Below are 24,889 nucleotides of genomic sequence, written 5' to 3'. Positions count from 1 at the left end.
TGGGCCGACCATAACGAAGAGTAAAGAAATCCACTGCGTACCACCAAAGACCTGACTGTAAAGAACGACGGTGGAGGGCAGATGATTGGGGCAGGTTTAGCTGTTTACATGACCTAAGAATGTTGTAGTCATGGCAACAACCCCACCGAGGCATCCGTCAGGACCAAGAAGGTTTTAAAATGGACGAGCTGACCTAAATAAAGCTCTGTTGGGACCTTCAGGGCGCCATCAACCTTCATACAGAACATGGCTGCAGGTAGTTTTAAGGATCACAGACAATGCTGCTGCATTTTGGCTTTTTATCTAATTTCATCACCTCAAAGGGATTTTTTATGTCCTAATACGTGGTCATTTTATGTTTTTTTACAGGTGCATAAAGATGCAACATATTAATAAACAGTTCACTGATGTTTACATTTTCCACCTATGATGGCCTCTGGTAAATGTTTCTGTGAGGTACTTGCAGTAATAATGCCAGGGAGAAAACTCATAAGGACTCATAAGGATCTAGTGTACAGGATAGACCGCCATCTAGTGGTATAGACTGCAAATGTCCCATTTTAACATTTGTTTAAAATGTGCAGGAAAACAAAACCAGCAGCTGTGAAAAACTTAAATCCGTTGCTTTATTAACATTGTTGCATCAGTTGCGCTCTCTGCAGCAGGTTTACATACTAAATGTTCAATCAAGCATATTAAAAGAGCAAATATTTAGTTTTTTTCTTGAAAATTCAGAGAAGGAAAAAAATAAATAAATCACTCTTTATGCTACACGCCAAAGCAGTCAGCCACCATTTTAAACTGACAGTAGTTTTTAGTGTCAAACATAGCAGTAGTAGTTTAGTTTACAAGGAAAATATAACCTCCAGACCCATAAAGATGAGGCAAAAAGGAAACTAAGAATCACGTTGAACAGACGATTCATCGGATAAGTGAGTAATGATGTCAGAGGAAAGGTTTCACAACAAAAATCTGCCGAGTTCCTCCTCTGGGCATCATGAACATTAAAAGTTGAGGTATTTCTAAGACAAAGGTGTCACACAAAGACAGACAGTCTCACCATGCGCACACACACATTTCTACAGAAATACGTAAACAGTTTCCAGAAAATCTAGGTAAAATATAATTTTGTCCAAAAGCTGATTTGCAAAAACACATCATGTGCAACCACAGATCAGATGAGGCTTCATACAGACAAGATAACTGCATTCATTCTGCCTCCAGGAATGCTGGGTAATGTCATTGTGTTAAGACCAATCAGCTAAAATGTAGTGTGACTGTATATAAAATACCGCCTAGTGTTAACCCTAAATGCCATTAAGCTAAATGTACTTCCTACTCCTAATGTTTTTGAACTCTTACTGTAACACAGTTATCCACATAACACACATTAGCCACTTAAACGCACAAACCACTACACTGTTCAAACTGGAGTCTAGCAGAACCACGATGGTCGTCAAAGGCAGAACTGACTGCCCAAAGTTTGGACCAGTCTCCTCGTGTTCCTGATTAGTTCTGTGGAAGTCGCTACAACAGGCAGGGCTGGAAGACATGTTCACAGGCTTAGATAGGATTGCTTGGTTTCTATCAAAGCTCCTCTGAAAACATGCTACAAATTTAGCAAAAATTACAGCAGAAAATATTTGATCCTTTTCAAACCCCAACCAACCCCTAACAGTATGCAAAGTGCAAAGATCTGCTCTGATAAAGCTTTGGGCCCACACATTTGGCACTCTAGAAACTATAGGCCGCACTTCCAGGTATAAATGTTTACTAGAAACTATTTAATTCTAACTGTCTACCAAGAACTATGTATTATTCATTTAAAAGTTAGGAAATAATTGTGGGAAATGCTCCTCTCAGTGCAGAACTACTTGTGTCTGCACAGTAAACTAATAGTAAATGTTTAGCTTAGCATAAAGACTGAAAACGGAACAGCTTAACTCTGTCCATAATTAACCAGGTCCGAGTATCTTCAACTCTTTCAAGATTTGTTCTTTGGTTGGTTTTTGGAAAAGCGCCGACCTGAAAAGCATTTAGTGGAAATTTGGTGAGATTGTTTTTAGGTTAGAGATTTTACTGGGAACAACGTTATGTTTTGCCTCAGCTGTCAGAAATCCTTGGAGGTTCGTCATCAGCTGTGGAGTTTCCAGCCCATCGCGCTTCATCCAGTGACCAAGCAGCCTCCAACTATACGTACAAAACGGTTCCTTCTGGACAGAGCTAGCTCCCTTCTACTAACCTAAATTTATCCTCTCATGTTTATGGTGCATACATATCCACTATTTATTATCAGTTTACTTAGTTTGATGTTAGAAAACCCGAGAAAATCAAAATAAGACCCCCATCAGATGTGGTTTAACTCAATACTGATCAAAAGCACATCCACTACTGCTCCCAGTCTACTTCTTAACAATGTTCAATACCTAAAGAAATATATACCTTTAAAATAAATATATGGATCATAATGCTACAGGTTTTATCTCATCACCAAATTTAAATAATGATCCATGTGCTCATACTACGGTTGATCTATAGTTGAAGCTCTCGACTGGAATGACTTCTGGCAGCGTTCATGGCAGTGTTACGCAAAAATGTTTGAGATGAAGTCCCGAAAGCGTTTGGCGTACTGCTCCGGGTGCACCGTGGAGATCTCAGCACCGGCCTGCAGCGGAGACAATGAATCAGCATCAGGTGGAACATGTGTGCAGGTGCGACTGAGCGTCCTGAGCTACTCACCCCATGTTTGACAGTTTTGGCGGCGTGAGCGGCTTTCTTCTTGGTGTCGTATTGTGTGAGAACGTCTATCAGGCCCATGAAGTAGACCTCCCTCTGGGGGGCTCCTGAGGTTAAAATGGAGAAAGAGTCAGGTAGATGAACTTTGATTGCCTTTTATGCCCACGCATGATCTGGGTTTTAGAGGCCGAGATGCTCAAGGAGAGTGGTGGGAACATGTGGTCACGGAAAAGAAAGAGAACCAAATATTGCGAGCTTATCGTGCAAAATGTAGTGATCGTAATACTTGACAATAATATTGGAATTTCGTGTTTTCCTGACAGCGCGCCGCCCTTCTGAAGCCTGTAGCAGGCGTTTCCCCCAGTGTGGAGGGGCTTATAAGCCTTACAGAGTGGGACATTAATCATCTGCTAATGCTTGCTTTACAGTTTTAGATAGACTCAAAGTAGATGATCCATTCATCAGAACCCTCTAACTGAGCATCATTCTCTGGTTCTCAGTTTTCACCTGGGCAGCCTTTGAGTGCATAAACATCCACGTAGGGATCGAACTCCCCCGGCCCCAGAGGCTTGCAGGAGGACATGTAACCAGCGATCCCTTCAGGAGAGGTTCCGTACGAGCCCACAGCAGGGCCCGGGGCCAGCCCGTTCTCCGACTCGAGCTCCTCCTCATTGGACACCTCCCCGCTCTCCTCCTCGTCCCGTTCGGCTCGGCCAATGTCGTGGATGCCGAGCAACAAGCTGTAGCCCATGATCTTCAGCTTCACCAGGAACTGAAAGAGAAAAAAAATTATTTTCCTCAGATAATTTTACAAAAATTAAAGAAATAAAAGATGAAGCACATGAAATGAGGTAAGAGTTTCACTAAGTTCAGCAGTCGGTCAGCAAGTTTCCTACTCAGAGATGTTCTGATCCGATCACAGCTATTGGACTGGGAATCAAGTCTGTGATTTCCAACCTTCAGTCACTAAAACAGGAGGATTTATTACTGTAGTGGACTTATTTATTAACTTATATTTAAACCAATACAATGAAAACAGAAACAGTAAAAAACTAAACAATCTTAATATTTATAATTTAGTTAGAAGTCTTAATTTAAATTCACAGATTTAGTCTTAAATTTATACATATTAAGGTTGGGCGATATGCAACACTTTTCCTGCCGAGCAGTTTATTGTGTGACATCGTGTTTACGGTCACAAAGGTCCGGCGGAGGGTCGCTTCGAGTCCGCGGGGCCTCCGCGCGTACGTCCCCGGAGTTAAGTAGGCTACGCCCGACTACGTTAACCGTTGAAGGGCTCAGCTTATCGCCGATGGCCGATAAATTCGTTCAGTCGCCCAACCTTATTATTCAGAACTCAGGAATATGTAGATTTCAGTGTTTAACAAATAAAGTTTTAGATCCAACATCTTAGTGCTACACGGCCAGTGAAGCAGTGGTGCAGCCGTAGTTTTTCTCCTCCTGCTACAAGGTCTGGATAAAGATCGGCTTCAGAGCGACACAGTTTTAAACCCTCACCTCAACATCTCTGTTGAGTTTCTCCATGAACTTCTCCTTCTCCTCGTCTGTAACGTACACCTTCTGCATGTTGTTTCTGAAGTCCATGTCCTTAAAGGTTGGCAGCTCTTTTTCCTTAGCATCAAAGAACAGACTTTAGACAGTTAATAAAGACCTGAGAATGGAGGTGCAAACATAACATGATGCAGTACGCTGGCTAAAAAGCTTTCTTTACCCTTTCTTTGTCACTTGCTTCGCGGTCCACCAGAGAGCCCTGTATATAAAAAAAAACAAAAAAAAAACACTTTTATGTTTTATAAATTAAACTATTTCTGCTATTAAAAGGAAAATTTTTTAGTTAGAACATTTTAATTACATGTGGCAACAAAAGATTGTTCCTATCAGAAATTAAAACGCTAATTATTTCTAATATTGATTATTCCTTTGGCCAGTGACACGTCAGACAACATAATGTCCAACATCAATTTCTTATTTTTTACTTTGTTTATACCATCCTTTGAATTACACATTTAATAAAACAAGAACTACGTGTCATTTTCTGACTTCCTCTTTACTTTATGATCATGTCTGGGCCAACGTCCGCCAGTTGATGCAGTTCCTCCTCACCTTCAGGTCATACTTCCTGTGCACCACCAGCCTGTGGCTGAACATGTTCCTCATGACGATCAGGTACGCCTCCTCGCTGTCCACGCTCACCCGGTACATTCCCAGAAACTGTGGCAGCAGCGTGCTGCCGTGACACTTCACGATGTGCTGAAGGCAGAAAGCAGGCACAGTGGATGCAGATTTTGTCACATTATCTGATTCTGCTCTAAACACAAAAAACAAGAGATTAATTGGAGAAATGGAGGCAAAGTTTGGAAGATGTCGAGCATAAAATAAATTTGAACAGATTCTCTCAGGCTTTCAAGAATGGTGGCCAAACACTTCAGTCTTAGTTACATCAGAACACAGAACATGTTTTTCACTCACTTCAGGGTGTTTTAGTTCTGCTGGGAGACCTTGGGTCCAGCCAGCCATGTGAATGTTACTTTGTAAAGTATCAAGGCCCTAAGCATTGCTGCTGATCGTGTCATCCTTTCATGGAAAGCACTTTTTTCCACTTTTAGCAGCACAGTGCACGCCAAATCAAAGCAAACTGTTAAGGAATGGTTACAACAACCAGCTCTCAATGTTCACCTCCAAATTCCCCGAATCTCAATCTAACAGAACATCTTAAAGCCAGACACCACAGAACACGTTCAGGGGTCCAGTGCAGTACATGCCTTAACGGGTCAACATTATTTAGGGGGAAAAAAGGGTTTCTGAAACCAAATCAGGTAGTCAGTGAAAATTAATACTATTACAATCTGTGTAAATATCATTTAAAAGCCAATTTACAAATTAATTCTAAAAGTTATAAACCAGTAGATCAGGGTTCTCAAACTCTAGTCATGAGGGCCATTTTCCTTTTAGATGCATCTCTGTTTAAAACTCAACTAAAATCAAACAAAGAGGTCATTAGACGGACTCTAGAACTTGATTGCATTCTTGGGACGTATTTAAGGCGTCTGATTCAGGACTGTTAGACCAGAGAGACTACTAAAAGTTGTAGCAGATCAACCACGTTTCATGCAAAACAAAACAAAGACATTTTTAATGAATCTGTCTGAAAGACATTTTGAATCCTGATATTAATCGGACAGTTTTGAATAGTTTCAATAATCCAGATAATTCAGGCTTCACTGGGTGACATTTTAAAGTCAAACCGAATGCAAACTCTTCTAGCTCAGGCTGTCAACTCAGGCCGGAAAACAAAAACACATTGGACCAGGACGTTTCTGGACAAACACACAGCGCTACCAACACTTCAGTGTTCTCCATGTATGGAGCCAGCAGGAGTTTAGACGACGCACAAGGGAGGCTCAGGAGTTCCCTACATAACAATGAGAACAGCACACCGTTTGTTTCGCCGAGGAGACAGAGGAAGTTTGTTCTGAATGCCAACATCCTCTTACTCCTACAACACGAAGTCCAAAAGCCAGATTCAATTGTTTTCACGCATCATTAACATCTGAAACAAGCAAACTAAAGCATGTTGCAAGGAAAGTAAAGCAAGTTCTTCTATATCAAGAAATATGCTTAAAACCCTGGGATGGAGAGCTTGCCATAAGTGGTTTTAGGGTAAAATTAAGAAGAAATGTGTTCTGAGAACAACAAAGAAATTAAAAGCTGGACCACAGATGCTGAACATCAACACCAGAACAGATCTTTTCACCTGCTCTGGTCTGTGATCCCAAGACAACTACAAGACCTGAGCTGTTAAAAACAACAGCATTAGGACCAGCTGGCTAAAATAAGTGGTAAATGGACTGGATTTACATGCCGTTTTCCACTCATACCAACCACTCAAAGCGCTTTACCCTAGAGCCACATTCACCCAAATACGCACATTCATGCTCCAATACCCAGATCCGTGGGCAACCTGAGGTTAAGTGCCTTGCCCAGTGTCACATCGACATGTGGCAGCAGGAAGCTGAAACTGAACCCAGAACTTTCAAATTGCAAGACGACTACCCTTCCCACTGAACCTCTCGGTTTTGTTAGGCTGTGTAACTGCTGGCAGCATGTTCCACCAAGACGTTGCTCAGGGGGATGCTTAGCCAGACATGAAATGAAACATCTGCAGGTCTCAACCAGGGACAGATCAGCAACAAACAGAGAGTACAGCAGGAAGCCTTGCTCATTCCCTGCACACAAACCCCGACGTAAAAACAGATGCAGTGAACATTTGAATATTTCCAAAAAAACCAACATTCACACAAAAGAGGGTTTGTTGCTTCATCTGATGACACAAAGCCACAACATTCAGTCTGCAGGGAGCTCTGCAGCGGCAATTCACATCAAACTTTTAAAGCTTCATGATAGAACATGACAGTTTACACCTAGAGGTCTACATTTGTATTAAGGTTGAGTAAATGTGCAGCAGACATATGGGAAAAGAAAAAGAAACGTGAACTCTGAGGATGTGCAACGGTCTACACGTTCCAAACCGAGATTGTTTTATGAATCATCACTTCCTACTGAGAACGCTATTATGGCTGCCTTCATCATCATCAGAACGTGGGAGATATTTAAATGTTTACGCTGGTACAGGAAAAGTTTACCTGGTGATAGTCTGACAGAATGTTGTGCATATCTGCAACATCTTCGCTGGAGATCTGCTTGACAACAAGAGTTCGGTCGTAGGAGTTGAGAAGGAGACCCTCTCCTTGATCATCTGCAATTCTTACAGGGGGGCTCCGGGTTAAAGACACCTGGGGAGATAAACGCCAACCAGCACACATTTAGGGCAGGTGGATGTTTTATGTATCGGACAAGAGACTAATAAAAGGGAAACATTCTCACCTGAAAGTCCAGATCCTCAACACCAAAACGTTCTCTGAGATTTCGGAAGACCTGAGGACAGTATTCTTTAAACTTAAAATGTCCGGGAAGGTTTTCTCTGGCAAAGGAGAGAAAGGTGGAAATGTTACGTCTATTTTCAGGCATCATAAACTATAGACACATGCATCTGCCTCATGGTCCAACCAGACTGAAGCGCTCTTAGTAAAAGGTCTTTATTACTAGCATTTTTTTTTTTTTTAGATTCCTCAAAAAGTAAAAGTGTGTGTCTTACTTGTTGAAGAGGTGGTTGTTGACTTTGACCTTAGTGTTGGCTTTGAAGTCATCAGGCAGGAGCATGACAGGAACAGGCACCTGGCCGAGATCATTGACCTACACACAGAAGAGACATTCCCCGAGAAGGTGTTGGTTACTTCACTCCTTCACACTTTGTCGTTTTATTCTCTTCCCCGCCAGATATTATGGGGCTAAAAATGAGTCATTTGGCTTTACTTGCAATGATTAACAATAAAGTATTCTATTCTATTCTATTTCATTCATACAAGTTAAATCTCTTATACTGAAATTGGAACCACAACAGAAATCTGGTGGAATATAAATTATTCCACCGGACTAATAAAACTAAATTAGTCAGATTTCAGCATCTTTAATAAACACCTCTGTCCAAAGCTGATCAAAATGCTTTTTCAAACCTGACACATGACACTAAAAAAAAAACCCGTCGGTAAACAGGTCTGGTATCCAGCCACATGCCAAGCAAGACGCACGAACAGATTTCACTCGAACATTCAGATGTCAGGCCGGAAATCTTGCAAACTCTCTCGCGATCAAACGTGAGTTCAGAGTAATTCCCCTCTATGTTTTCGCACCTCACTTTCTGATTGGCAACATGTCACATTCGACAGGCTGCGTGCTCGTTTGTCCTCGGTGAACAACCCACACAGTAGGATATCGGGCCAAGACAATCCAACATGTTGAGTATCCCCGATTTGAGGTCGGATCGGTCCCGACATCCTTCCGAGCAGACTAGATAACTCGTAACAGACCACACACAACAGGAATATCTCACAATACTATCTTTAGTGCCATCACGATGATTGGAGCATGTCAAAAGGGAAGATCGGGTCAAAAAATCGGCATTAAAAATCCTGGTGTGTGAACCAAGCATAAGAGAAGTAAACACCAACGGTAACTACATGGTCACAAAATGGAAGCAGGTCAGGACTAAATGGTAACACCTGGGTGCGATGTGGGAGAGCCAAGTAAACTGCAGGGTCACTTCCATTTCCTAAAGCCATAATTTTCTAGACATAGACCTTAAGAGCTGTTATTTCTCTCCTCAATATTAAAAAAGGAACAGACATCTAGAAATGTATTAAATTACTTAAAAAAAAAGAGATCACAAACAGGTATGCTACAGTGCTGGCTACATTTACTGCCAACCCTGGTGAAAACGTGTAAATTAACCTGTTCTCTCTCACTGAAAGGTAAAAATCGAAGCTTAATTAAGACGAGAATCACGTGGATCAATTGTTGGCACCTCTAACAATCTACTCAAATTTTTTTTTTACTTAACCCATTTCTCTTAGCCACTGGCCACTACGCTGGATGAGGACAACAGGTGCACAATATCACCAAAGCATGTTATTGCGATACTATTTTTGATGCTCCTCGTCAGGCTAAGCAAGCCAATCGAAGCTCCTTCTCTCGGTATGCTCCAACCAGGTGTTTTAAGGGAAGACGAAGTGTTGTCATACTGGTGAAAGGGGGTTTTACAACATACAACAGAAGTATCAATCATGTTGCCACGTTTGATTTTCTTTTCAAAAACCACTTTCTTAGAATGGATAGTGTGATGCCAGAAAAGAAAAGGAAACGTGAGGAAAATGTGGGCTAGTCACATTTGATATGGTATTATATTTACAATAACGGTGTATTCTCTAACATCGTGCAGCAATGCTTAAAAGTCTGAAACAAAAAAGCTCTGTCCATAGAGCAAACAAAACCAAAAAAAGGGCCATCGAAGCGGCTGTTACCACTGGTCAACCTCATGAACAAACATTAAAGTAAAAAACAAACTTTAGTAGAGGGATATATAATTATCTAAAACATGCATGGTTTACCCTGATAAAGTGCTTAAATAGGGAGCAGTGACCTTTAAAAAGCTGCAACATGAAAGGTTTGACATTTAATAAAAGCTGGCATAATTATGCTGTCATAGACACGTTATTTGCGTATATTTACAAGTTATTTAATAGTCTTGGAATAATCGGAAGTTACAAGATGTAAAGTAAGCGATTAACTAGTTAATATGCTAAGATATATGATGTAATTTAATGTTATGTCTGTTTTTTCTTATGGTTAGCCTTGCTGCCAAACAACAAATCTCATGGTGGAAATAATAAGCTTGCCCCTAACAGACATTTGTTTAAGCAACAATACAGTAATAAAATGAATTTGAAACATTCAGACTGTAACTTGATGCCAAGTTCAAAATAAATACATTTTAGGTGCCATTGATAAGATCACTCTATATGCCTCCTAAAGATAGATGATATTTACGTATTTCACCATAAATGATCATGTTTTCAAAGACAACCATCGAGTGTCACAGATTGTACTCTAAAAATGCTCTCCAACTGTGAGCAGACAGGCTTGTCTCTGCTGCTAACACCGAAGCTAAACGGAGCTAACACACACATTCCCACTGACGCGATTAGCATGTAGTGAAACGTTAGCTTTCTCCGACTCACCGAGTGATTGACGCCCCATATGAACACGCTCACGATGGGCTCACTGGCTCGAAACACCTTCACCTTCTGCTGAACAAAGTGCTTCTTCTTCGTCTTCGTCTTGGGCGCCAGGACCACCATCGGACTGGATGTAGTAGTCCCCGAGTTGCCGAGGGCAGCCATGGCCGCAGACCGTGTCCTCTCGTCCCCTGCTAAGAGAGCTCTGAGCGCCGCGAGCGGGCGGTGACGCGTCTTCTTCTTCCTGATGGTTAAACGGCTCCTTCACGCGCCGCTGACTGTGACAGCCAAAGTTCACGCGCCTAAGCTTTGATCGTTGTAACTGACGCCGCTTTTTCCCAGAGTTCAGCTTAAATGTTAAACTGCAGACATGAATCAGTTCTCACTCATACATGACCACAACCAACCTGTCTTCCTAACCTCCCGGATAATTCACAGCACCACCACCGCCACCTCTAGCGCGCTGGTGTTATTTTTAGTTGACCACGTGGTAAGTGTTTGACTGACAGCTGTCAGGTCCAAACAAAATCGATCTTTTGGAGTCAGGTGACCCAAAGGTGGGCGGGTACGTACAAGTTTTCTTTGTTATTGCGTGGAAAAGACGTTTGAATTAATCACCTGGACACAGGTAGGTCTATTTTTGATAACTATCGAAGTTTGTTTTCGCCGCTTCAAAGTAAAAACAGTAACACATGGTATATGTACTAATTTTGAGATTCAAAGTCATGATTATGACTTTAACTTTCAAAATGATGACATGTGCCATTTTTAAATTTTCAAACGGCTGTTCTATTACATGTCTATTGGTGCATCTTATTCCTTCAAAGTTAGAAATTCCAACTTCTAAGTTCGAGAAAAATCAATGGGAATCAATTGGAAAAATCGGAATTCTGACATACACTACCTGTCAAAAGTTTTAGATACACTTTCTCACCTAATGGGTCTCTTTATTTTTAAAGATTATTTTTAATTATAGATTCTCACCAAAGGCAACAAAACTATGAATGAACACTCATGGAATTATGTAGTAAACATAAAGTGTGAAATAACTCTAAACTTTTTTAGATTTTAGATTCTTCAAAATAGCCACCCTTTGCTTTGATTATTGCTTTGCTCTCTTGGCGTTCTCTCCCTGAGCTTCATGAGGAGGTCACCTGAAATGGTTTCCAAAGAGTCTTGAAAGAACTTCCCAGAAGTTCATTGAGAGACGGCCAAAGGTTAATATTTCAGTCATTACAGTAAAGGGCGGCTACTTTAAGGAATCTAAAATATATTTGAACATATTTGAAGTTCCTTTACAATTTTTTGTTGGCTACATAATTCCATATGTGTTCATTTACTGCTTTGAGGCCTTCTGTGAGAATCTACGTACAATGTAATTAGTCCATTAAATGAGAAAGTGTTTCTTAATCGTTTGACCAGTAGTGTAGATGTTAGAGGTCCCAATCCAGCTCAGATATTAAAATCCAATATGGCTGCCACCAGTATTGAACATTGGGAAAATAGCAAAATTTCATTTTGCTTGGACCCTTATATGTTTTTTAATCAGTTGCACATATAGGCCTGGATTGTATATATTAATGAACATGTTCCTCTTTGTGTTTGAATGCATTAATACATTAATACACTAGAAAATGTAGGGTTAGTTTCATAACTCAACTGTTGCGTAAAACCCATTGGGTCGTACCAAATATTGGTTTAAAACTCGTGACTCAGGAGTTGGGTTGGAAATGTGCTTCTTTTGTTAACTCCACATCTTGACCAATTCTGTTGGGCCATTAAAGATTAAATATTGGTTTAAAGATTTACCCAATTGGTTGGGTTAAAGACCAGCTTAGGAAGAAGCTTCATCACTCTTCACAAAACACCTTTTTCAACCAGAATGTGACCTGACCAGGTATCACTGGACTTCACCTCTATTATGAAATGAAACATGTATGTCCTCTGACACTCCACCATTTCTCACCTCTCCACCTGGAGGAAGGAACAAGTAGCGTTTAAGGGGAATGATCCCTTAAACGCTACACACCACCACCTGCCGATTTCAGTCTCTCTGCTCGCTGTCCTCCTGTGGAACTCCACCATCTCTCCAGCAGTAAGTTAACTGTCTCACACATCATATGCCATCCACCTGTGTGTCTCAAGAAGTCAGGTGAAGAGACAACTGGAGAGACTGAATCGGAATAAGGCTGCAGGTCCAGATCATGTCAGCCCTAGAGTCCTGAAGGCCTGTGCAGAGCAGCTCTGTGGGATTCTGCAGCACCTCTTCAACCTTAGCCTGGCCCAGAAGAAGGTTCCGGTGTTGTGGAAGACCTCCTGTCTTGTTCCGGTACCAAAGAAAACTCACCCATCAGTCCTCAATGACTATAGACCTGTTGCCCTGACATCTCACATCATGAAGGTCCTAGAGAGACTCCTGTTGGCCCACCTGAGTAAGCAAACAGTAAACCATCAGGACCCTCTTCAGTTTGCTTATCGCTGTGGAGTTGGAGTTGAAGATGCCATCATACACCTGCTTCAACAAACCCACTGTCATCTGGACAAAGCCAGTAGCACTGAGTGGATCATGTTTTTTGATTTCTCCAGTGCATTTAATACAATCCAACCTGATTTGCTTTGTCAGAAACTCCAGAAGACTCAGGTGGAGGCCTCAACAATCTCCTGGATCAAAGACTACCTGACAAACAGACCACAGTTTGTGAGACTGAAGGGTTGTGAGTCTAACCAGGTAGTCAGCAGCACAGGAGCACCACAGGGGACTGTACTCTCACCATTCCTTTTCACTCTGTACACCTCAGACTTCCAGTACAAGACAGACTCCTGTCATCTGCAGAAATACTCGGATGATTCTGCAGTCGTGGGGTGGATCAGAGATGGACAAGAAGCTGAGTACAGGAAGGTGGTGGACCGCTTTGTGGCATGGTGTGGAAACAATCATCTTATCTTGAACGTGACTAAAACAAAGGAGATGATTGTAGATTTTAAGAGAAACAGGAATAAGTCAAAAACTATTTCTTTCATGGGAGAAGAAGTGGAGGTGGTGGAGGAGTATAAATACCTCGGTGTTCACCTGGACAACAGACTAGAGTGGAGATGCAACTGTGAAGCCATCTACAAGAAGGGACAGAGAAGACTGTACTTCTTGAGGAAGCTTAGGTCCTTTGGTGTTTGCAGCAAGATGCTGCATATCTTCTATAAGTCTGTTGTGGAGAGTCTGATCTCTTCTGCCATCATCTGCTGGGGAAGCAGCATCAGAACCAGGGACTTAAAAAAACTCAACAAGCTGATAAAGAAGGCTGGCTCTGTTCTGGGGACTCCTCTGGAACCTCTGGAGATCATTGTGGAAAGACGGATTCTTCATAAAATGAAGAACATTATGGAGAACCCTGAGCATCCTCTTCATGAGACTGTCCTACAACAACAGAGTGTCTTCAGTCAGAGGCTTCTTCAGATCTGCTGTAAGATGGAGCACTACAGGAGATCCTTCCTGCCCACAGACATCAGCATCTACAACGGCTCTTTGAGGAAACCTTCATAATATGAGCTACAACAACATTTAATTTTCCTTTGGGATTAATAAAGTATTTTTGAATTGAATTGAACTGAATCTGACCCATATCCCACTTTTTAAAAATATAACAACTTACCTCTCCTCCTCAGCGCCCTCCTGGATTTCTCCTGGGAACTCGGAAGAAACATTCATTCATTAACTTGAATCAGTAAACTGCTTAAACTTCTCTTTGGTGTCTGTAATTGTTGCCTGCATTAGGGTCTCAAATAAAACCAACATGACAGGTAGTAAAGGTTGCAGATATTAGTTATCTATTACCAGTTCTGACAGCTTGCATCTCATTAAATCTGTGGTAGACATATTACTGTACAACCTGTATTTAGGAGCATGTTCCTTTAGAGCAGAGCTGGGAAATCCAGGCTCTCAACGGCTGCTGTCTTGAATGCTTAGATGTACCCCTGCTCTAAGATACCATTTTGAAATAGTCTATATCTTCTCAGCGGTTCTACAGGAGTATGCAAATAACCAGTTCTTGTGATTCCGGTTCTATCAAATGGAGAAATATTTAAAACATGCAGAACAACAGGCCTAGAGGGCCAGGGTTCACCACAGCTTCTTGAACACATCATTTATAGAATGGACAGAAATACATTGTTATTGGCTTGTGTTGCACCAATATAAATGGAACATCCCACAGGCTATCAAACTTGAAGTTACAGTACTGTTAAGTGTACTCTGTTCCCAGTTGGAAGTACAGCAACATTGCTTCCTGATCTTTCCAACTGAAAGTCAGAGGTTTGTTTTAACAATTGAAGACAAAACAATTTCTCTCAATTTATCTATTCAAACATGTTCACAAACAGGTGCATTTTACATGCACAGCAAGCTGACTGGCTCAGACTGCTTTGTGACCTTAATGGATACCTTCAGTTTTCCACTGGAATTCCAACTTCAGGATGCCTTCCTGATGAATTTCCTACTGGACTATGGAGAGCAAATATACACACCATTAGCACGTCCGATGGTTTGTATTGCATTTAAAGAGTGACACACACATACAACTGTATAACTTCTATTTGTAAACATATTGGTTAAGTTTCAGTGCATAAAATGGGGATAAATCCTCTGTAATTTACTTTTATTGCTAATAACAGTTAGCACCACAACAATTAGCAAATCCCATTTCATTACATGATGCCATTCCCAGGTTTTAGCTTAACCATTAGTAGGAACAACCCTCTGAAGATAAAATTGAGACTTGGAGAGTTGGAGTACCCTGATGAAATATAAATCACTTATGCAAGTATGAAATTGAATGAAATGTGCTGAAATTGCCTGTTTATTTGGACTTTTAAAAGTTATGAATTCAATTCAATTCTACACTATGGTTTAAAAGTGGTAGGTTCTTTATTTATTTCTCATCAGAAATTGCATTTTACAGACATTTGTAAAAGATTGTTTCTTCAGTTTTTATTGTTTCTTTATATAGCTTGAAACTTTCCAGCTATATATCAAATATGTATGTGTCAAGAAATGTTGGAAAAACGCAGGTTTTTACTGATTTACAGGTTCCACCATCCTCTCCAATGCTGCCTATGTGGCATCACCACCATTTTAACAAGAAAAAAACGTTAATATATATAGATATCTGAATGTTAATAACAAACATAGGCATATAAAACAGATTTTTTTTAAACATTGAACATAAAACAATGTCAGAATCATGAATGTGCAACTAAACTGACATTTTAATGGGAATTTATGGAAGTAGGACACATGACGGTGTGGCCCCAGAAAAGGAAAATGTTTCCTTCTTCATTTTCTGAATGACCTTCGTATTATGAATTTACAAATGAGACATTCTATGCTGTTACCCTAGAAACGGTCACATATCTGGTGTCTGACTGCACAAGCAGGAGAAAACGATCCTTTATGTGCCTGATGACTGCCTAAAAGCAGCATGACTTCAGTACGGTTTAATGTGCAATTTCTCTTTCCCACTTGGAGACTGGTTGTTGTGTGACTGTGGTGGGGATTCCCACAGATACAGGACATGGATTCTCATTTCCACTACTTTACTCATCTTTCATGTGGGTGATGGACAACTTTGTCACACTGGCCTAGACATATTTCTTTGCCAATGAAGCACCGTGCTACGAAACACTGACCCTTAAATGTAATTTTGGTAGTATGACACTTTTTCTTAAAAGCTATAAAATAAGACAAAGTTTTGCCATTTAGCAGATGCTTTTAAGCAAACATTCATATGTTCAATCTCTTCACACTAAGAGATCCTAGTGTAGACTTTAAGAGGAAGTAAAACAGGGACACATTTGGAAATAGCATATGTCAAGATGCTAGAGTAGTTGGAGGGAAGATGAGTGATCTAGGGACTTATAAGGGTGCAGGGGGCACCCATACTTTAGATTTATAAATCTCAAACCAGGCTTTTCCTTTGCATTTGTTGACAATGCTAGATTGCAGTTACATTGTCCATTGCAGGAGTTCAAGTCTCTTGGTAACTTGTACATAAGTGGTGGTAGGTTGAAGATGGACAGACTGAGTCGGGCCTCGGCTGCAATAAAGCAGGAGGGGTTCTGTTCGGTTGTGGTGAAGAAAGAGCTAAGCCAAACACTCAGATTTACTGGTCTGTCGACATTCCTGCTGTCACCTGTGGGCAAGACATTGATATTTTAACAAAGAATGGGATACTGAATACAAGTGGCTAAAACGGACTCAGCCTTACAGACGGGGTCAGGAAGTCCACCATTTGGGCGGGACTTAAATAGGGCCACTGCTTCGCTTCAAACCAAAAAGTCAGTTAAGGTGGTTCGGTCATCTGATTTGCATGCCTCTTGGGCCTCTTGAGATTTTCTTGGCATGTCCCGCTGGGAGGAAATCTTAGGACAGATATTCATAGCTTAACCTTTTATTTTGTAAGAATAACAAATGTTTTGCGCTTTATCACTGCCACACTATTCTGTGCTGTTTTCATAGCAGTCGTTTGGCTCAGATCTCATTTCGTCACAAAAGGAAAACACTCGACAACGCCTAACGCCTGGGGATACTGCAGTATGTGTATTCCTGGGCCAAGGAACTGCAAGCAGTGATGAAAGTGTTCCAAGTCCTCCTTGGCAATACCAGCCCTGGACCTGGATTTCGTTAGATTAGAGCACGATGTGTTGCTTTTTGAGATCTTTTAGCCTGCTTGGTGTTGTTAGACAGGTTCTACATTTCAGAATAAAAGGTTTAAAGTTATCTTTTAATTTGACCAATGTATTTCTCCTTACTGGAATTATTTCTGATTAATTTAACATAATCTTAAATCTAAATCTGCTGGAGGTATGAATAATTTTAGGCTAAACTGTATTTCTTGTTCAACAGGTTTGTTCAGGTGTGGGTGTGGAAAGTGAAACTGAACTCAAAAAGAGTCCAATCACAGATAATTCAGGTAAGAATTATTATTTTCCAAGATGGTCTGGATAGTTTTTTTCCCCCTAATTAAATTAAATCATCATTTGAAAACTGCTTTTTGATTTACTCAGATTATCTTTGTCTGATCTGTCATGAAATTATGATTGCAACATTTATAAATAACTAAATAACAATGCGATGCAATTAAAAAGTCAACTTAAAAACATTCAAGAATGATTTCTATCCTGATTAAGAGTTCAGTTTTTCTAGTTGTCACTTATAATGTTTTATTCATATTTCATGTGGGATTTAGAAATTAAAACCTCATAAAGATGTCTATTTATAATTTTATTCAAAGAATGTAGCCCTGGTCCCTGGGAAAGTCGATGTAGTCAAGTCCAAAATGTAGCTAGAATCAGTCAGAGTTCATGCAGAAAGTTTCTTGAGAAACAAGTAATCTAAATGCTATCTGTTAAAGTACAACTGAAATTTAAACTTGGGGATCTGAGAACACTGCACGGCTTACACCTCTGGATAAAATATTGCATATATGCTGAGAAATATGATATTGGCATATTCAGGTGGCTTCAGATTGTGACAGCAAATCTGACTACGTTTTTAGTGAACTAGATGGTCAACTCTTAACCTTAGCAGGAATCAGTCTCTGGCAGACATTTTTCTTTTAAGCTGATGATTATAGTGTAAGTATAGGTTATACTGGAATATTCCAGGGGTGTAATTTTGAATTTCCACATCAGATATGAATGAAGTGACATATAGAGATGATGCAGCTTAATTTTCCAAAGACACCATTTTCTTTTAATGGTGTTATAAATACACTGAAAGATTAGGGGACATTGCCATATTAGTATTGCTTTAATTCTGTTCAAGAAAAAAAGTATGATTTAAAAATTGTAGTTTAAATAAAAAATAAGTGTAATAGCAGACATAAATTACAATAGTTAAAGATTAACTTAAGAAATATATATCTATATCTGATCAACTGATCAATTATAAAATTAATCTCTTATTTTTATTATTTTGTTACATTTATGACACTCTAATTTATATGTATAGCTACTTTTTGGCCCAGTAATCATTTTATTGGGTAATTTCTTTATTTCTTTATGTATTCTTAATCATGGCAGGTTTGGTCTTCCATATTAAAGGGTAGGAGCATTAGAAAAGCTAAGTCCATCTCATTACTTAGCTTGCAGAATCTCTTGCATCTGCAAAAACTCAAGTAATATAATGACCTTATCAGTGCCCCACATTGATGTGAAGAAACATTTAGCCTACTTCTGCTCTCAATGTTACCTCAGTTTATCAAGTTTTGCTGATATTTGTAGCTTAACCTTTTATTTTGTAAGAATAACAAACATTTTGCACGTTATCACTGCCACACTATTCTATGCTGTTTTCATAGCAGTCGTTTGGCTCAGATCTCATTTCGTCACAAAAGGAAAACACTCGACAACTGATGTTCTATCAATATATGTTTATTCTTTTCCATTTTTACTGTCATGTTTTATTTTTGTATTTGCAAACATTTTACAGGTCCTCTGTGCACAGACCCTTCACCACAGCACACACACTGGCACAACAAGATTGGTCAAAAACAGGGTTAATTTCATTTAGTAGCACACAGATTTTGGGACTTTTGCAAGGATGCAGCAGAAACATACCATAACACTAACAAATCAGACCTTTTGTTTGTCTTTTTTCTCATTCTGAAATGAAAAATGACAATGTGACCGGCCAAAATAAAACAAAAAACTAACATTATCATTATTAACCCCTTAAAAGCCATAAATAAAGACAAAATTAAAGGATAAACATGAGTTATAACCCTTAAATGTCATGTACAGCAGTTGAATGGAGCTAATGAATGCATTGTGGCCCTAAAGGCGTCTCTAGGCCACACCTTCCCCCGATATGAAATAAAACAATCTTTGTATTTAAATAAGAAACTGCTGACAATATAAAAATACATGGCATTGTACTGTAGCTTCATTAAATAAATCAACATTTCATATATATATATATATATATGTATATATATATATATAAAATATGATACTGACGTATAGAAAAATATGCCTTACAACTTTTTTTTGAAAAGAGTAACAGCTGTAAGCTTTTTGTCTGCCACTTCAGAACAAACACTCAACCACAAAAATCCAACATATGTACAAAGAAACAACCGATAAGCAGTCAGAATGAACCAGTGCATCCAGAAACATACTCTTATAGATATTTTTTCTGACTTTACATGTATTTATATATCTATATATATATATATATATATATATAATACTATAAGATTCAAGCAGTAATTGATGGCAATACATACTCAAAAATAAGTTAATAAAAAAAGAAATATTAGTGTCGTTTATGGCGATATCAGTGTATCTTTGGGGAGGGGAGAGAGGACGGTGAGGGAGACACGTTTTTCAGATGTTTTGTGTCACATCACCTGCGTAACAGTATTTCAGCCCACTGAGATCAGAACAAACACAGGCAGTGTCAGCTATCCTAAAGTGAAAAGGAAAGAAAAAGAAACAAAACGCCGGGACAAGAGTCAGGGAATATGGAGGCATTTTTTCAGAGTAACACAGCTTGGATTGCTGAGGCAGTTCATGGAGCATTAATAAGAGCATGCAGCATGTCACCGAGGCGAGGCAGAGGACGCTGCTGCAGCTGTTTGACATTCAGGCAGATGTTACTGTTGCTGATGCTTGACCATAAAAGAGTGTATCTTGCTGTAAGAGAGAGAGGACATGAATGTGTTTATATTTTCCCCATAGGGAGTGGTTTATCCCTGTTACCTCCTGTCCAGGCAGTGTCTAAAGCCACCCGCCCTCTCCTCCCTGTGCTCCAGCTCCTCCACTCATCCACCACCACCTCCTCCTCCTTCTCCAGGCTCAGAGCAGTTGGGCAGACTCATCCCTCACTCGCCATCGCATGGTAAACTGCCGTCCTCTCTGACATGTGAAGGCACGGGTGTGCCAAGCTCGTCTACGCACCAACAGTGGCCACGCTGCATGCCCTTAGAGGAGCGGCACTGGGAGAAATTAAAGGAGAAAGAAGACAATATGCACAGCTCCTCATAAAATTATTCATACCTTTTCAAATTGTTCACATTTTGTTACTTTGTGGCCACAATCCTTAACATGTTTTATTAGGGATTTATCTGATAGACTGACACAAAGCAGTGCATCTTTGTGACATGAAAGGAACATTTTTATTAATAAAAATCTGAAAAGTGTGGCATGCATTTGTATTATGCCCTTCCATGTAAATACTTAGATACTGTACAATCCAGTGGCGGATGCTGGTCTTTCAAGGAGGGAAAGCTCAATTTCAAGATCGCTGATTCGCTCATTTCGTTGTCAATCAAAAAGGGATTCAGCCTCAGACAGATCATCCAATCATCATGCAGAAGCTGAGCTTCCGGGCCCGCCGAGGCCAGCCCACTGCCCCATAGATCCCGAGAGAAGCTGAGCGTCCTATGGACGGGACAAAGCCCAGCATTTTTGTTTCACTATTGAACTCACTGTTTAAAGCACTGTGAAGCTGTGGGAATGAGTGAGAGGAAAGCCGTGTCGTTACCAGTGATAAGAAGCTGATTCTGAACAAAGGTTGAGCACGTTGTAGTGCATATTTAGTCAATAACAAGTACACACAACAGAATATATTTGATCACTTATTTTTTGACATTTTAGGGGAAGCTGAGCTTCCCTTGCAGTCTTAGAGCAATCGCCACTGGTACAATCACCATTTACTGCAGTCATAGCTGCAAGTCTTTCGGGTTTACTCATCTAGAGACTGTTTTTTCCCATCTCTGCAAAACAGCTCTAGCTCAGTCAACTTGGATGGAGACCATCTGGTAACAAAGTATTTTCTCAAGTTGATTTAGTTGTGGACTTTGACTGGGCCATTCTAAGACATGAATATGCTTTATTCCAGACTATTCCTTATTTTTCTAGGCTGTTTAGGGTCGTTGTCCTGCTGGAAGGTGAACCTCTGCCTCAAGTCCTTCGCAGCCTCTAATAGATTTTCTTCAAGGATTGCCGTGTATTTACCTTCATCTTCCCATCAGCCCTGACCAGCTTTTCTATCCCATCATCCCCACAGCATGATGCTGCCACTGACATGTTTAGCGGTTTCCATTTTTGGATTGTGGTTTGAATTTTTGCTCAAAGCTTGGAGTGTTGTTTTATACTGAGAAGGAATTTACAAACAAGTGCAATTAGTTGTATTGGATTTTATTTAGGGCTAGTAAAATGAAGGAAAACATGCATCATATTCCTTCCATGTCATGATTGTGTGCTACACGTTATGTCATCATTCTGCAACACTGAAGAGAAAACTGCAGTGAAGTGTAGCTCTAACAACCTGAGACGTTCCATCATCATGTTACTGGATAACTTCAGCGACTGGGTGTGAACCCTCTACCTGCTTTTTCCTGTACAAGCCCCGGGTGTCACAGTTGGGAATGTAGATGTCGCGGTCAGACTGGAAGATTGTCAGCTCCAGACCCCTCAGGACGCTGTTGAGAAGCTTGCGACAGGGTGCCTGAAAGCAGCAATACACACAGGGTGACTTTAAAAGCCCCAGGGAGCAAAAACAAAATCGGGGTGGCATTTGCAAGCTGCTGCCACTGATCAGAAATCCTCTTTGATGAACACACGTTGATGTCAGATTAGCTACTGATAGGGCTCGTTACAGGCAGAAGCAGAATATATGTATCAGATGTCACATATTGTGTCACATTATATAACATTTTGTTATACAATGCTTCAGCTTTTCAGGTCACAGAAATGACTGTGCATTTTTGTGTGTAATGCTACTGTGTCATCTTGTTCAGCAGCATACATATCACCTCTAAACAAACTGGTTTTCTTATTTAAAATAAATCTGTAGCTGCAGCAGCCGAGTCAAAACTTTCCCGATTCACATCGTGCTCAATTAGTTCTGCCGCATAGCAGCACAAACATCATGCACCATAATGCATGGCGTGTGTGCAGCGTGTGTACATGCCGCTGCAACACCCCGAACAGCAGTAGATATGTGAGGGGAGCTGCCTGAAATGCAATGCACTGCAAAATGCATCCTTTTACATTCCATATGAATTCACGCAGATTTTATTTTTTATAAAGTAAATATTAAAGAAGAGCTTAAACTTACTTTTTCAAGGTCGCCAAAGTGTGAGGGATGTGGACCTGTGAGGAAAGTAAACGCCATTATGAGAATGTAACATTAAAGCAGCAGAACAATTAGACCACATCCAGCATCAGATCTCACAATTTATCCCACAAATCATTTAATAACTCTTTGTGATGGATTACTGCATCTTTGTGGAGAAGAACACGCTAAACAAGTACACTGAAGACCTCTAACTGTGACTAGCCAAATGAGAAACCCAATTACTATCAGTACTTTTCCTTTTCATGCCGGTGAATCGCAGTGTCTTAGTTTGAACAGTAGATGGTGATCACTGCAATAAATAGCAGCCTGATCAGGATGTAGGTAACACTGTGACAATATCACATTCCATCTAAATTCCCTACAGAGAGGCTGACTTTTAGGACACATCGTTGGCATAAGCCCTGGAATGGCAATGGATGATACATGTGGATGTGTTACAGCAGATAAGATTTAAAAAATGCAAGAATTTTATCTTCAATGACAGACTTAGGCTGAAACTCAACCAAGAGTGTAATTCTGACCTATAATTTCTGCTCAGCAGCTGATTTATAATGACCTTTTTATCTAGGGTGATTCCAGAGATGCTGGGGTGCAGTACTTAAAGCCAGAGGTTTGCAAATTCACTTGCAGTGCACAAAATTCTGCCAGCTTAAATGTCAGACACTAACTGGTTTCTTTTTCTTTGGAGGTAACACAGCATCACATGCCATAAAGAGTGAGATGAGGGTGCAGGGCATGCAGAAATATATGAAGCATCTGTCATAATACAACACTATATGTCAAGCTTACCTGCTGCTTTCCTTCAAATGCCTGCATGCGTCTCAATGTGCGATTTCATGCACTTGTATCTTACCTGTGGGGTGGGGCCTCTCAGTGGGACTAGTTCTGATGTGCTTGGCGCAAATGCCTCGTCCCTGCAACAGAGCCTGCAGAGGGCTGTGCTCCCTGGGTGGGGGCACACAGCGGAGCCCCTTGGCACAGCTCAGGGTATACACGCCACACGGCTCCCCCTGGGCCAAAACTGTCGTGCTGCCGGCAAGATTATGATCCCTCGGGGGCCGGCCCGCCCCCAGAGGATCCTTGCAGGAGGGACAGACCTTGAAGGGGCCCCAGCGGCTTCCCTCGGCCCATGATCCACAGTGGGCAATCAGCAGCAACACAACAGCCGTTAAGTTAGAAAGGACAGGCATCTTATGTCCAGGTCTCAGGTTCTGCACACTGTCACTCCCTGTCAGTTAAATGTGGCCGATGCTATTTCTGGATGTATATCACTCTGTCTTTTCCCCTTTCCTGCGTCCTCTTCCTGCTCCTAAAACAGTAGATTTCCTTGGTGCTTTGCCGACTGAGTCCCCCTGCAGTGCCAGAGGACACAAATGGAGATTGAGAGAGACACAGCAAAGCACCAGCTTTTAAAGATCTGAAAGGCGGTGATCGGGAGTGAGTGAGAGAGGAGGAGAGAGAGCACAGTTATGACACCTTCAGGGGCTGGGAATTATAGAGAGAGAGAGACAGGGAGAAAGAAGGAGGTGGCAGGGAGGGGGAGAGCAAAGGGGAGGTGGATTATTTTTCTTTTAGAAATTATCAGAATCTCTCCACCCTTTCTTTTACCATTCACGTTAATCTGCTCCTTCAACTCTTGCAGAAAGCAACACATGCAGATACACTTGTGACCATGATCACTTATGTGCAATTTCATTCCAATGTCAAAGATCGTTCTTGAAGGTTCACCATGGTAACAAATACAAATGTTCTGCATATGGGTTTCTGCTGCAATGCTGTTCCCTACTTCAAAATGCATGGCCAAGTCTAAGTCCCCCAACCGCCGGAATCCTCTGTAAGGTTGGGAGACAATATTTCCTGTTCAAACATGTAACTGAGCTCCACATCTGTAATAGTCCTTAATAATATTTATGTTTAGGACTTTACAGAATACTGGCTTAATGAGTCAGATACTTACGTACTGATATAAATTAACTCTTAAACCTGGAATCAACCAGAATAAATCCCTTCTGGGGACCAGTGAAGAACTGCAAACCAGATATTCTACCACTAACTGGGTGGCTGTAGCAGCCGAAGAGTTTTACTTTAGCTGCTACCAGTTCTTAAAGAGCAGTGTCCCCCGCAGCTGCCTAAACTCAAAGACTAAGCATTTGGATCAGTGTTAAGATGAGTTTCAATGATATACTGCCAAAGTACATCAATTATAATCTCAAAGTACCTTGCAAGATAAACAGGTTTGATTCATATCCAGTTATAACTCCAAATTTAATATTAAACATTCTGATGCATTTGAAGGAAAGAGCAGAGTCACTTCTGAAGAAAAGCACATGAACAAATTGAAGAAGAATAACATGTAAAGCAATCA

At 40.6% G+C, this 24,889-nt stretch overlaps 3 protein-coding genes across 6 annotated transcripts in view; 1 reads left to right on the top strand and 2 right to left on the bottom strand.

The window, feature by feature from the left end:
* Positions 1-606: 606 nt before the first annotated feature.
* Positions 607-10,839, bottom strand: pip4k2ca (phosphatidylinositol-5-phosphate 4-kinase, type II, gamma a). 2 transcript variants are annotated; one of them, XM_047376186.1, is made up of 10 exons: positions 10,796-10,839; positions 7,913-8,010; positions 7,642-7,738; positions 7,401-7,550; positions 4,861-5,007; positions 4,469-4,507; positions 4,255-4,368; positions 3,244-3,508; positions 2,740-2,843; positions 607-2,665 (listed from the first exon to the last, which is right to left on the bottom strand). In XM_047376186.1, exons 2-10 carry the CDS (start codon positions 7,975-7,977, stop codon positions 2,585-2,587), a joined length of 1,062 nt encoding a protein of 353 aa, XP_047232142.1. In that variant the 5' UTR covers positions 7,978-8,010; positions 10,796-10,839; the 3' UTR covers positions 607-2,584. The 2 variants fall into 2 exon arrangements, with proteins under 2 accessions (XP_047232142.1, XP_047232135.1); XM_047376179.1 differs by lacking the exon at positions 10,796-10,839 and adding an exon at positions 10,392-10,553.
* spryd3 (SPRY domain containing 3) overlaps positions 10,744-24,889 on the top strand; it is an 80,525-nt gene continuing 66,379 nt past the window's right edge. The window contains exons 1-2 of one of the 3 annotated variants that reach the window (XM_047376214.1): positions 10,744-10,878; positions 17,284-17,350. The gene's annotated coding sequence lies outside the window, so the exon portion shown is untranslated. Of the gene's footprint in view, positions 10,879-10,963; positions 11,017-17,283; positions 17,351-24,889 lie in introns of those variants that run through there. The other 2 variants (XM_047376206.1, XM_047376198.1) reach the window with 2 other exon arrangements.
* On the bottom strand, positions 18,797-23,956 carry igfbp6b (insulin-like growth factor binding protein 6b). Its single transcript, XM_047376227.1, has 4 exons — positions 23,378-23,956; positions 22,504-22,538; positions 21,772-21,891; positions 18,797-20,377 (listed from the first exon to the last, which is right to left on the bottom strand). Exons 1-4 carry the CDS (start codon positions 23,712-23,714, stop codon positions 20,264-20,266), a joined length of 606 nt encoding a protein of 201 aa, XP_047232183.1. The 5' UTR covers positions 23,715-23,956; the 3' UTR covers positions 18,797-20,263.

Source organism: Girardinichthys multiradiatus, chromosome 1 (genome assembly GCF_021462225.1).
Source record: "Girardinichthys multiradiatus isolate DD_20200921_A chromosome 1, DD_fGirMul_XY1, whole genome shotgun sequence".
Taxonomy (NCBI): domain Eukaryota; kingdom Metazoa; phylum Chordata; class Actinopteri; order Cyprinodontiformes; family Goodeidae; genus Girardinichthys; species Girardinichthys multiradiatus.
The sequence above is the reverse complement of the archived record's forward strand: the minus strand, read 5'-3'. Positions and strand labels throughout refer to the sequence as shown.